This window comes from Podarcis tiliguerta (assembly GCF_965153285.1).
Source record: "Podarcis tiliguerta genome assembly, chromosome: 9".
In the NCBI taxonomy this organism is placed as follows: Eukaryota; Metazoa; Chordata; class Lepidosauria; order Squamata; family Lacertidae; genus Podarcis; species Podarcis tiliguerta.
The window spans coordinates 21368971-21383095 of NC_139542.1; the positions used below are offsets into that span (position 1 = coordinate 21368971).

At 45.6% G+C, this 14125-nt stretch overlaps 1 protein-coding gene across 4 annotated transcripts in view; it reads right to left on the reverse strand.

Annotated features, from left to right (window-relative positions):
* Positions 1-14125, reverse strand: part of SLC39A8 (solute carrier family 39 member 8) — a 41550-nt gene that overhangs the window by 19285 nt on the left and 8140 nt on the right. For 2 of the 4 annotated variants that reach the window (XR_014515103.1, XM_083456797.1), the window contains exon 2: positions 11101-11763. The exons of 1 other annotated variant lie outside the window; for it this stretch is intronic. Coding sequence is in view for 2 of the 3 variants with exons in the window: in XM_083456797.1 (XP_083312923.1) it covers positions 11101-11364 (264 nt within the window). In the remaining variant the exon portion in view is untranslated. Of the gene's footprint in view, positions 1-11100; positions 11764-13821; positions 14108-14125 lie in introns of those variants that run through there. One more of the 4 variants, XM_083456798.1, reaches the window with a different exon arrangement.

Sequence of the window (14125 nt, forward strand, 5' to 3'; positions counted from 1 at the left end):
CTGGCTCTGGTGCTTCACAGTTTTAAGGCAAAACTAGGGTGTCGTTGACTGAATAAAGTGAGATTGTCTTCTGGGGCTGAGCTGATCTATGTGGATAGTCCTCCTTCACTTGGGGCAAAAAAAATTAAATAATCGTAGGGGGATTAAACTGACCTGCATAGATGCCACCCCTAGAACAACCTTGCCTCTGAAAGTTAACCTTAAGAACCTTAAGCCTGAGAAATGCTTTGGTCATCATTTTGATTTCAGTGCATCTCTGCTTTGAAAGACACACTTCACCTGATGAAGACCAACACTTTTCCATTTTTAGACATGATTATACACACACACACATACACACACATACATTGTTATTAATTTTTTTAACATATCAGTTCCAACAGTCATACAACATATCTTCACATCTTTACAATATTTTTTACTTCCGTCAACACCTCTGATGATTTTCCGTTCTTTATCACTTATTCTGCATTTCCTAATTTCCTATTACATTTAATTATCCTTAACTAATAATTCTTTTCGTAGTCTTTCTTGCAACATTTCAAATAATCCACCTTACAAAACTTCTTGCAGTCCTACTAGCGTAATCTGTTCATCACAATTACTTTTCAAATAGTTCATATATTTACTCCAGTCTTCTAAGAATCTCTGATCCCGCAGGTTTTGAATCCTTCCTGTTAATTTATCTAATTCTGCATTTTTAGACATGATCTCATTTCCCCATCCCTGCACAGCAGACTTTGGAAAATCCACACCTAGATATGTTGCTGTTATTTACCAGAAATGAGGGCAAAAAGCTGCCGTTGGAATCTGAGCTCTTTATGTCAATAAGCCCTTCGAACATTTCTTATCCTGGTGTCACAGTTTCACTGAAACAATTATGAAGCAATGCATCAGTGCTATTTGCAGGAAGTAAAACAGAATTGTTAATGCTCTTGACAGCTTTTGTTCTGAAGTTTTGCATGAACAGACCAAGACTCTCCCTGTAAAACCAGAATCTTAACAAATTAATTACAACGAAATCCCTAAGCATATTAAGTATATTTTCAAAGCTTCCAAGCTGCAATTATTTAATCTTCAAAACAGGTTTAATGGCTTGGAAAAGTCTAGGGAGGTCATTTCAAGTGCTTCAGTTTCCATGGTTCTAATGTTAAAGGGAACATGAAAGTGCAGTTTCTTATTTTCCAGCAGTGCAATCATATACATGTCTACTCTGTTAGTAAGTCCCACTGAGCTCAGCGTGGCTTGCTCCCATATAAGTATGCATAAGGTTGCAGCCTAATGGAAGATAGTCCTATCAGCAATTTTTAGGGATGTCAAACATCATTCACTCATGCACAAGAAGGCGGTATCAGTAGACTCAAGATAATTCCAGGGTTTGCAAATGGTTAAAAAGGGGGGAGGGCTCAGCCTAGTATACCTGAAGGAGCGTCTCCACCCCCATCGTTCAGCCAGGACACTGAGGTCCAGCTCCATGGGCCTTCTGGAGGTTCCCTCCCTGCGAGAAGTGAGGTTACAGGGCCTTCTCGATAGTGGCGCCCGCCCTGTGGAACACCCTCCAATCAGATGTCAAGGAAATAAACAACTATCTGACTTTTAGAAGACATCTGAAGGCAGCCCTGTTTAGGGAAGTTTTTAATGTTTGATATTTTATTGCTTTACTACTACTAATATTATTATTATTAATATTTTGTTGGGAGCCACCCAGAGTGGCTGGGGAAACCCAGCCAGATGGGCAGGGTATAAATAAAAAAAAATTATTATTATTATTATTGTTATTATTATTATTATTTAGGGGGAAAGTTGTTGGGGCTCTGCAAAAATAACCCTGTAAGAGTGCAATGGCACAGAGTGCTGACAATTAATAGATTGTGGAAGGAGGGGTGGAGTTGCCTGAAAAGGAAGAAGGGAAGAGATGCAGAAATATAAAATGGCGTTGACTTGCCACTCATCTCAAAACTCCTTCCTTCTCTCTCTGTCCTCATTTTCACTGTTCACACGCTCCTCCTCATTCTCTGTCATTTCCCCCTTTCCTTTTTTCCTTTCTGTTGGAAAAAAGTTCCCAAACCGTGGTATTTATGGACTGGGGTGCATCATGGGGTGTGCCTGCTTGTGTAGATAAGAGGGGGGGAATTGAATACAGTGGTACCTCGGGTTACAGATACTTCGGGTTACAGACGCTTCAGGTTACAGACTCCGCTAACCCAGAAAGAATACCTCAGGTTAAGAACTTTGCTTCAGGATAAGAACAGAAATCGTGCAGTGGTGGCGCAGCGGCAGCAGGAGGCCCCATTAGCTAAAGTGATACCTCAGGTTAAGGACAGCTTCAGGTTATGAACGGACCTCCAGAACGAATTAAGTTATTAACCCAAGGTACCACTGTATTGCAGGATAGTGGCATCAAAACTCTGGAATGGCCTCTCTGAGAAAACCCATTTTGCACCCTCTTTTCTATTTTTAGATGAAGAAGAAGAGGAGGAAGAGTTTGGATTTGATATCCCGCCTTTCACTCCCTTTTAAGGAGTCTCAAAGTGGCTAACATTCTCCTTTCCCTTCCTCCCCCACAACAAACACTCTGTGAGGTGAGTGGGGCTGAGAGACTTCAGAGAAGTGTGACTAGCCCAAGGTCACCCAGCAGCTGCATGTGGAGGAGCGGAGACGCGAACCCGGTTCCCCAGAATACGAGACTACCGCTCTTAACCACTACACCACACTGGCTCTCAATGAGATGTTTCATTTCAGAAAGCTTTTAACGTATAATGGTCCACTGATTTAAAACAATAAGCTGTATTCGTTGCTGCTATTTAAGTGTCCTGTTCTATTGTCTTAGCTTTTTATGGCTTTGACCTATAAAGCCAATACGTCAATGGCTGCCTCTCCTCACAAGAACCAACGCAGTCCCTGTGTGCCCCCTCCAAAAGTGGGCCTTTTCAGTAGGGGCTCCCCATTTATGGAAAGCTCTCCCTGGGGAGGCATACCTGACACCATTGCTATCTGTTTTTAGGTTCCAGCAACAACATTCTTATTCACACAGACCTCTGGAATTTAATTCTGAACACATTATTTAGTAGGGTGGGGTTGAGCCGGTTTCTCTCTTTTTCGCATATTATTGTATTTTAGATTGTTTTTCATTCTTGCTTTTATATCTGCTTTTAATCTTTGGGTGTTGTTTTTTTAAAAGTTGCTCTGAGCTCATTTTTTGAAATAAGCAATATATTTAAAACAATATATAAAACAAGAAACTAAAAAGCAACTGAACAATACCGATTCTCTGGTTTCAAATTATTTATTACATGGTTTTAAATTATGTCGCCATAAGCTACCCCGAGCATTGTGCAGAAAGGTGGGGAAGAATATTAAAGAATGAGATAGAAATAAAGAAAATGATTGTAGTGATATATGGTTTTTCTTCTATTAACTACTTTTGGTATGTTTATACAGAAAAGTGGGATAAAAATGAATAGCAATAATAATGTCACCTTGTTGAAAGGGTGGGATGCAAATAAGATTTTTTAATAAAATATGATTAAAAATAACTTTAATTGCATCTATGAAGTATTCCTTTGTTTAGCAAAACTGGGATATTTATATACTTTATGTAGGTTGGCATGAAAGTATCTCTCTCTCTCTCTCTCTCTCTCTCTCTCTCACACACACACACACACACACACACTAGATAGATAGATAGATATATGATAGATATGAGAGAGAGAACTATTATCATGTCCCTGGACTGTGTCAAAGTCTTTGTTCAATGTTTCAGCCCAATTAAAAGTTAAAGGTAAAGGGACCCCTGACCATTAGGTCCAGTCGTGGCCAACTCTGGGGTTGCGGCGCTCATCTCGCTTTATTGGCCGAGGGAGCCGGCGTACAGCTTCCGGGTCATGTGGCCAGCATGACTAAGCTGCTTCTGGCGAACTAGAGCAGCACACGGAAACGCCATTTACCTTCCCGCCGGAGGGGTACCTTTTTATCTACTTGCACTTTGATGTGCTTTCAAACTGCTAGGTGGGCAGGAGCTGGGACCGAGCAATGGGAGCTCACCCCATCGCGGGTATTCAAACCGCTGACCTTCTGATCGGCAAGCCCTAGGCTCTGTGGTTTAGACCACAGTGCCACCCACGTCCCTCTTCAGCCCAATTACACTGCCCTATTACCAATGAGCCAATATCAGATTTGCATACTTTCATTGAGCGTTTATGACATGCATCACAGCGATAAAATTGAGATTTCCACATGTTCCGCTGTCAGCTTTATCTCCCCTTTCAATCTTTCATTTCCCCCCTTTTTTGTATTTTCTTTTTATTGTGATGATTATTATTATTTATTTTCATTTTGGGGACGCGGGTGGCACTGTGGGCAACTTGCCAATTGAAAGGTCGGCAGTTCGAATCCCCGCGGCAGGGTGAGCTCCCGTCGCTCGGTCCCAGCGCCTGCCAACCTAGCAGTTCGAAAGCACCTTCGGGTGCAAGTAGATAAATAGGGACCGCTTACTAGCGGGAAGGTAAACGGCGTTCCGTGTGCTGCGCTGGCTCGCCAGATGCAGCTTGTCACGCTGGCCACGTGACCCGGAAGTGTCTGTGGACAGCGCTGGCTCCCGGCCTATAGAGTGAGATGAGCACACAACCCTAGAGTCTGGCAAGACTGGCCCGAACGGGCAGGGGTACCTTTACCTTTTATTTCCATTTTATTGCGATGAGTAGTGTTATCCTGATAATAATTCTTTCGAAGGATGGCACAGAAGTCAATAAAAAAGTCAGCAAAAAAAAAGCTATCATAAGAGCTGAGGATTCTTTCCCCAGGAGATAGGGTGGCCCATGTCTGCTCCTTAGCAGAAGGCAGCCCTCTATTCAGGTGAAGGAGGCCTCCGTTTGAAAGGCTGTCTGTCCCAAATCTAGTTTAATGCTAGAGAACCAAAAGCAAGGTAAGGCGACTGGTGGCATTCCATGCATAATTTTATTTACTCCTGTCATGTCACCACACTGAGGTCCAGCGCCGAGGGCCTTCTGGAGGTTCCCTCACTGTGTGAAGCCAAGTACAGGGAACCAGGCAGAGGGCCTTCTTGGCAGTGGCGCCCGCCCTGTGGAACGCCCTCCCACCAGATGTCAAAGAACTAAACAACTATCTGACGATTAGAAAACATCTGAAGGCAGCCCTGTTTAGGGAAGTTTTTAATGACTGATGTTTTAATGTAATTTATATCTTTTGTTGGAAGCCGCCCAGAGTGATGGACAGGGTATAAATAATAAATAATAATAATAATAATTATTATTATTATTATTATTATTATTATTATTATTATTATATCTTACTCACATCCCCTCTAAACTAAAAAATCCCAAACGTTGCCACCTTTCCTCACAGGGAAGTCCTCCCACCCCTTTGAACTTTTCTTTTTCTCTTTTCTGTACCTTTTCCAAGCTTGGTCAATACATGCAAGGGAATAAGATGGTAGAATGACTGGACAACATGAGGCTGCAAATAGTGGATTCTACACATTACAAATCATTTCCTACAAATAGGAAACCAGCACAATAAGGAGACAACCTATCTACAGTCTCTCTCTCTCTCTCTCTCTCTCTCTGACAGTTTCACTTGCAAGGAGTTTGCTGTGTGGGCAAGCACTGAAAACTGACAACTCCCCGCTTGCAACCTGCCATTCTAGCACACCCTTCTGCTGCACCAAGCCTATGAAAGTCACTAGTTCACAAAAGGTTGATTGTCCTGCCTGCTCCCAGACATTTGCCTCCTGAAGATCTGGCCTTTTTCCACCTGTTGGCAATTCCTGCTCAACCAGTGACCAGATGGGTGGATGCTTATATGAAGGAACTGGTAACTGGTTCTCAAAGGAATTTTTGCTTACGGATTGCAACACAGCAACATTTCCCAATATGTCTGCTCAGACGTCATCCACCCTTCCCACCTTCTTTCTTTGCTATGCCTGTGTGTGTGTGTGTAACAAGTCTTGTATTTGAAGTGCTATGATCAATCAGCATTCCATAGGGTGCCACAACGTACCATGTCAAGTGTTTTTACATGTGCTGTATAGTCTGATAGAAAAGAAATGGTTTACAATTTAGATTAACAGACTTCCCTGTGAAGAGGACTGTTAATTCCTTTGGGAATTGTAGCTCTGTGAGGGGAATGGGGTTCTCCTCATCAAACTACAGCTCCCAGAATTCTTTGGGTGGTATCGTGCTGCTTTAAATGTGTGCAGAGACTGGCTTTAGTCTGAACCATTTTTCTCTTCCTTCCCTTGCCACCACATCCACAACCAGTTGTAGAATAGCTGTCGCTTCATACTTCAGAATTATAAATCCCCACTTGCATAGTTAGGAAATAATAGCAACATTTATTTGAATATAATACAGTGGTACCTCGGGTTAAGTACTTAATTCGTTCTGGAGGTCCGTTCTTAACCTGAAACTGTGCTTAACCTGAATCACCACTTTAGCTAATGGGGCCTCCTGCTGCCGCCACGCTGCCAGAGCACGATTTCTGTTCTCATCCAACCCGAGGTACTATTTCTGGGTTAGCGGAGTCTGTAACCTGAAGCATATGTAACCTGAAGCATATGTAACCCGAGGTACCACTGTATTTGGATGGGATATTCTCCTTGTCAGGCTGCAAATGTTTCCCACACAGTGGTACGTCGGGTTAAGAACTTAATTCGTCCCGGAGTTCTGTTCTTAACCTGAAACTGTTCTTAACCTGAGGTACCACTTTAGCTAATGGGGCCTCCCACCGCGCGATTTCTGTTCTCATCCTGAAGCAAAGTTCTTAACCTGAGGCACTATTTCTGGCTTAGCAGAGTCTGTAACCTGAAGCGTCTGTAACTTGAGGTACCACTGTATTAACATAGCCATGAACTTGAATTCAGCAGGCTGGTAAAAAGCCTTAAGGCTTACAGACCCAGCATGGCTGTGAGAGTTGTACACATATTCTACCTTGTCAAATGTTTTGAGCAATGGAGTAGGAGAATGCCCAGTCAGCCAAGTATCCATAGTGATATTATTCTTATATATTTATTTATCCTCTTGTCTTTCTGGCTGATGGGACTCAACTCAAGGCAGCTTACAGATAAAAACACAGAAAAATCAATCATTAAATGCACAAGTAGACACGGATAGATTTAAAATTGTATGCATACTGCATCTAAAATCTGTTTTAAAGCAAAAGTAATAATTACAATAAAAACAGCATGGAACTAGCTCTTTCCTTAAAAGCAGCAAATTCCCTGTTGGAACAAGAAAGTCTTCACTCTGCATAAGCCCCTTTCACTTGTCTTTCTTTCTTTCTTTCTTTCTTTCTTTCTTTCTTTCTTTCATTCTGTAATTTGGTTTGAATTAGCAGTTGTAGCACTCAAAATGCAATAAGAATTATCCCAAACTAAACAAGATCTTCAGACTAGGTATGCATTTGGAGGTCCAGTCCATGCTACGCCCTAAGCCATGGGTAGGCAAACTAGGGGCCGGATCCGGCCCAATTACCTTCTAAATCCGGCCCACAGACGGTCCAGGAATCAGTGTGATTTCACATGAGTAGAATGTGTCCTTTTATTTAAAATGCATCTCTGGGTTATTTGTGGGGCATAGGAATTCATTTTTTTTCCTCTCCAAAATATAGTCCAGCCCCCCACAAGGTCTGAGGGGCAGTGGACCGGCCCCCTGCTGAAAAAGTTTGCTGACCCCTGCCCTAAGCACTGGCAACAATCCTTGCTGTGGAAGCATCTGTTGTAGCAACAGTTAAAACCCTTACCGTCTTACACAAAGTTGGACCACTGAGCACAGTATTGTCTACACCAGGGGTGTCAAACTCAAATTCATCGGGGGCTGCAGCGCCACTAGAGGGCAGACGTTCTCTGGCTTGTAGGCTGCCGCGCATGCGCTGAAGAGGCGGCTTTCTTGTGTCAAAAAAAAAAAGCGAGAATAAAAGGTGAAGGCTGGTGGCCAGCGGCGCCTACACGGGCCACATGACGAGGTCTGGCGGGCCGGATTCGGCCTGCGGGCCTTGTGTTTGACACCCGTGGTCTACACCATAGGCAGGCAAACTAAGGCCCGGGGGCTGGATCCGGCCCAACTGCCTTCTAAATCTGGCCCACGGACGGTCCAGGAATCAGCGTGTTTTTACATGAGTAGAATGTGTCTTTTTATTTAAAATGTATCTCTGGGTTATTTGTGGAGCCTGCCTGGTGTTTTTACATGAGTAGAATGTGTGCTTTTATTTAAAATGCATCTTTGGGTTATTTGTGGGGCATAGGAATTCATTCATTTTTTTTCCCCAAAAATATAGTCCGGTCCCCCACAAGGTCTGAGAGGCAATGGACAAGCCCCCTGCTGAAAAAGTTTGCTGACCCCTGGTCTACACTGACTGGCAATGGCTCTCCCATTCACAGCCAGACCTGATGATGTCAGGGGCTGAACATGGGCCCTTCCGCATGCAAGACATGTTCTCCACCACTGAGCTTCAGTGCCTCCTGTCACTCCACATCCCAACCAACAAGTTTAACATTACCCACTAAAAGTCAGCCCCAAGAAGGGACTGTACCGTAACATTCTGTTCCAAGCACAGCACCCAAATGAGATGCACAGAAACTGGCAGTCTTTGTTATTCAAATAAAACTGTGCCCACAAAGAAACAGAACACAGGTCTGAAAGCAAACATCTTTTAGAGTTGAATAAATGCATATTGGGCAGGTCTGCAAGTCACAGTAAGAAAAACTATGGCTTTGCAAAAGCAGGTGGGCTCTCAAGAAGAAGATCATACCCAGTTTGCTCCTCCAAAGCCCTTTTAACTCAGTGCAGCAACTAAGCCAAGGTTTGGCTTGTCCCAACCTGGAATTGTGGTGAAGCTCTCCCCTCATTAATCACAAGCTGCAGCCAAGAACAAACCTTGGCTTTGCTGCTGTGCTGCCCTGAGATAAAGGACCTGGGGAGGAGCAGCTCCAATCTCCTCCTTGAGAGCCCACATGTTTGCATGTGGATGATAAAACCATGGTTTTGCTTAGTACAGGTGTGGGGAACCTTTGACCCTCCAAATATGGTGGAACTACAACTCCCAGCAGCCCTGGCAAGCATGGCCAGAGACAATGAGAGTTGTAGTTTTAGTAACATTTGCAAAGCCAAAGTTTCCCCACCGCATTGTGCAGTACATGTTTGTTTTTAGGATATGTTCCTTCAATGCTCAATTTCACTTTGCAAAGCCATCCAAGTTGGCAGCCATTACTGCCTCTTCTGGGAGTGAATTCTGTAGTTCGGCTACACGATGTGTGAATAAGTACTTTCTTTCCAGCATTCAGCTTCACTGGATGTCGCTGAGTTCCAGGGTTATGAGAGACGGAGAAAATCATTTCTCTGTCCACTTTGTCCATGCCTAATGGTACACACGTCGACCATTTTGCCACTTACTTGCCTTTTCTCTAAACTAAAAAAGTTCCCAATGCTGTCATCTTTCCTCATAGTGGAGTTTCTCCATCCCAGCGATAATTCTGGTTGACCTTTTCTGATTTTTTCCCCCAACTCCACAATATCTTTTTTTTGAGATGAGGTAACCAGAACGTAGGGGTGGCGCTGTGGGTTAAACCACAGAGCCTAGGACTTGCCGATCAGAAGGTCGGTGGTTCGAATCCCCGCGATGGGGTGGGCTCCCGTTGTTCGGTCCCTGCTCCTGCCAACCTAGCAGTTCAAAAGCACATCAAAGTGCAAGTAGATAAATAGGTACCGCTCCAGCGGGAAGGTAAACAACGTTTCCGTGTGCTGCTCTGGTTCGCCAGAAGCGGCTTCGACATGCTGGTCACATGACCCGGAAGCTGTACGCCGGCTCCCTTAGCCAATAAAGTGAGATGAGCGCCGCAACCCCAGAGTCGGTCACGACTGGACCTAATGGTCAGGGGCCCCTTTACCCTTTAACCAGAACGTATTGCAAAAGCGCACGGCTCCCATAACTGTATAACAGCATCATTATATCAGCAGTTTTATCTCCAATTCTTTCCCCAATTATCCCTATCATGGAATTCGCCTTTCTCACACCTGCCACACACTGGGTCCACATCTTTATTGAGCTACCTACTGGCATAGCTTCCCACTATGTTTCCCAGGAACTAGTATTCACAGATAGACTGCCCATGATCCTGGAGGAACTACATCCTTGTCAAGAGTCCTAGCCTTATCCTGAATAAATTTGCCTAATTTCCTTGAAAACTGTTGGAGTTGGACTATAGCACCTTGTCGTACCTTAAAGACATAAAAATCTCTTATGGCTTTTGTAGACTAGAGTCAGACGGCTTGGGTATAAATAATAAAATTATTACTATTCTTTCTTCAGATGCATGAATGTGTGGTGATTTGACAGGTAAATGGTTGTACCTGGGTGAGAGAGCAGAGAGGGCAGAGCGAACCCAAATGAAAACATTATTGGTCATGGCAATTATGCTGTGTGCATCAGAAGTTGCCTTTCACCTACTCAGACTATTACGCCATTAACTCAATACCATCCACACTGACTAAGGGTTTCAGGCAGAGATTTTCCCAACCCTACCTGGCGATGCAGTGAACTGAACTTGGCACTTTCTGCATAGAAACATAAAGTTGGAAGGGACCCCAAGGATCATGTAGTCCAGCCCCCAGCTCTCCCATATAAGGCTCCAACCTGCAGTGGCATAGCGTGTGGGGCGCAGGGGGGGCCAGCCGCACCGGGCGCAACATCTGGGGGTTAGGGTTAGGGGGCGCAAATCCACGGGTTAGGGAGCGCAAATTACTTGCCTTGCCCCGGGTGCTGACAACCCATGCTACGCCACTGCCAACCTGCAACCTTGACGCTATCAGCACCACGCTCAAACCATCGACGGACGAATTTTCAAAAACGCACACAATCAACGAGTTAAAAGGCGATGATCAGAATTATGTGAAAACAACCGCAAGTTGCAGCCCTCCCCCCGCGCCCCGTCCCCGGGCGAGGAGGCTTCAAGTCTCTGCAGAAAGATCCGACCCGGTCCTCCTGTCTCCGCCTCAGTTTCCCCTCTTTAACAACTTGTGGGGAGAATCCAGGAAACGGGGCGGCGAAGGACTTTGCCCGGACAGCACGACCGGGACTGGACTGTACCTGGTTGTAGCGCAGGACGTGCAGGTCCAGCTGTCCGGCCAGCGACTCCTCCAGCCGGTGCGCGGCTCCCATCTTCTGCAGCATTTGCTCGAGCTGCCCGGCCGAGAGGCTCCGGTTGCCCCCGAACAGCGCCAGGACATCCCGGGTGAAGGGCGGCCCCGCCGGCGAGGCTGCTGGCGTCGATCCTTGCGCCCTGGCCGGAGCCAAGCCGGCCAGTGCCAAAGCGAGCGCGGCGGCCAGGAGCGTCCGAGACACGAGAGACATCGCCGACTACGACGCAGCAGCTGCTCTTGGCTCAGTTGCGGCACGGAGGGAGCGCGAAGGGTTAAGGTTTCGCCGACGGCGCGCACGCGCCTTGCCTTGCCTTCCCTTTGCCTGTGGGAGCCAACGAGGAGGTCCAGTCCGCAGCCTCAGCCTCCCTCGGGCGCACTGCGTCCTGCGTGGCTGCTGGTGGCGGGTCTTCCTTCGTCTCTCCCCTCCCCTCCTGGGCAAGGGCAGGGTTTGGGGCGCTCCCTCGGACCTTTCCTAATCCTGGAGAGCCCGCAGGATCGATGGAAGGGGGGCGGGAGGGCAGGAGCCAAGCCAAAAGAGACGGAGAGGGAAGTTTCTTCCCCAGCAGAAGCGGACGGGACAACAGGACGGCAGAGATGCATTCAGCTCCTCCTGCGTGATAGAGGACAGAACATAGGGGCAGGGAAGGTTGAGAAGGCAGCTGAAATCATACAGGACTGGAGTTTCCCAGTTTTTGCTAGGAGTTTTTATATAGACACACAGGCACATACGCGCGCACGTACACACACATGCATTGATCCATTAAGAAATTGCTTCTTTAATCCTTCAGCATTGCATTTTATTATATTAAAATTGAATTCCATGGATTTCAGATTGTAATAGAATGAAATACAATAAAAGAGGCAACAGCAACACATTTAAAAAAATCAATAGGAATAGTTAGTGCAATAGTTGTACCATCTTACTATCTTCAACCACAACCCCTCCCCTCCCCTCTTCTCTCCTTCAGGCTAAACATGCCCATCTCTCTCAACTGTTCCTCATAGGGCTGGGTTTCTTCCAGACCTCCCTCACCATCATGATCTCCCACCTTTGGACCCACTCCCATTTGTCAGTCTTAGTTTTAAAATGTGGGGTCCAGATGTGGCCAGGCCAGTGAAGAATAAAGCAGCACTATTATTTCCTGTGAGTGCTTTCTTTTTTGTCTGTCTTGAATTGTCATGCCAGTCAATTCTGTTTGCCCTTGTTCACAGAGAAGGTGCTCCGGTCCCCCGATCAGTTACTGTTTTATGTTTTGTAAACCACTTTGAAATGCTATTTATTGCAATCAAGCAGTGTATAAATTTAAATAAGTAAAGCATGGGATAGGGCCTGTCATGGATGTGACCAGGGAACAAAGAGTCACATTTGAACCCCAAGTCTGAAGTTCCCCACTTCTGCTTTAAACCATCCCTTTATCTCTTCTCTTTCTCACACAAGCAATTCTAAATTACTGTACTTTCAAGGGGGAGAATTCCAGGCCCGCCACTACCCTTGCTTGCTGAAGCACTAACTGGATGCATAAAAACTTTCCTTTTCAGAAATGTGAAACACACCGAAGAGTTAACAAGGGAGAGGGGGCACAGCATGCGCTTTGCAATTTCAGATGGTAAACAATAGTTTGCTAGGGCTTGGCTGTGGCTCAGAAATGTCAACATCTGAGCATGCAGATATGAGAGATTTGCCCGGGAAAACAGCAGGGTCATTGCTGATCTCGCTGCGGCCGGGTTTATCAACTTTCTAAATAATGTCATTAGGGCATGGATGTGTGGATGTTTTGTTTTGCTTTATTCCAGGTGTGCTGATCCCTACAAATTTCACAGTGGCTGTATGCAGCCTATGTCCCAGTTGTCAACATGAGAGATGCCCCCAATCCGTTATTGTTGCACAGTACACACAGCCCCATCTTGGGTAAAGAGGCTGTGGCAGCATTCAGAAACTCACCCATGTCGTTTCATGTGCCCACCTTTACAAGCATTGTTCTCTGTCATTTTGTTTTAGGGCTAAAGCGAGACACGGTGAGTAAATACGCATAGGATTATGCTGCAGTCATGCTCTCAAACTTATATCATAGAATCAGAAAGTTGGAAGAGACAACAAGGAACATCTGGTTGAAGCCCCCTGCAATGCAAGAATCTTTTGTCCAACATGGGGCTCGAACCCACAACCTTGAGATTAAGAGTCTCGTGCTCTACCAACTAAGCTTCTCGAGACCACCATGGATCACACCCCTTTCCCTGGCAAGGTCTCTGCCTGCCTTTTTAGCAGCTACACAACGGTCAGAAATTCAACAAGGACAGGAGCATTGCCAGCAAAAGTGATGGTGCATCGTCTAGTATTTATTTTTCCTTATCGAGCTGTTCTTCCTACCAATCAGTTGGGGAAATCCCACATGCTCCTATATCTCAGGTTACTCAATAGCTTCTCACCTGGAAGGGTCAAACAGAAGCTTGCCACATGCAAGGTATTTACCAAAGGGAAATCCTGAGAATAGCCTCACACATTTGCACATCCTATTGCTCCATTCCGGTAGCCACTACTCTTTCACAAACTATTTGCCCATGCTTGTCTTGTTTCACACCGCCTTTCACAATACATTCTCCCACTATCTTGTTTTCATATGCTGGGGGTGGGTTGGGGGGGGGGAGCATGCCCTGCTTCTCTGCTTACCTCTTGCTGTCGCTGATTATTTCTGCGGTCCTTCAGAATAGCCAATGCTTCTTGCACAGATAAAGCTTTGAGGAGGTTGCGGTTCAGTCACTGTGCACTGCCAGATAGCCTCGGCCATGTGCAACTGCTCGGGTCAAAAGCCAACCACGGCTGGCCCCTCCCAGCGGTGGTTTTAGCCTTCCTTTCCTCCAAAAGACAGAGCCAAAACGAATTGGGTAGAGAAACAAATTCCTGCCGCCAATTCAGCTGCTCCAGTTCCTCATACTGCAAAGTAAGCAGTACACGTGGATCAGCCTTTCAGCCT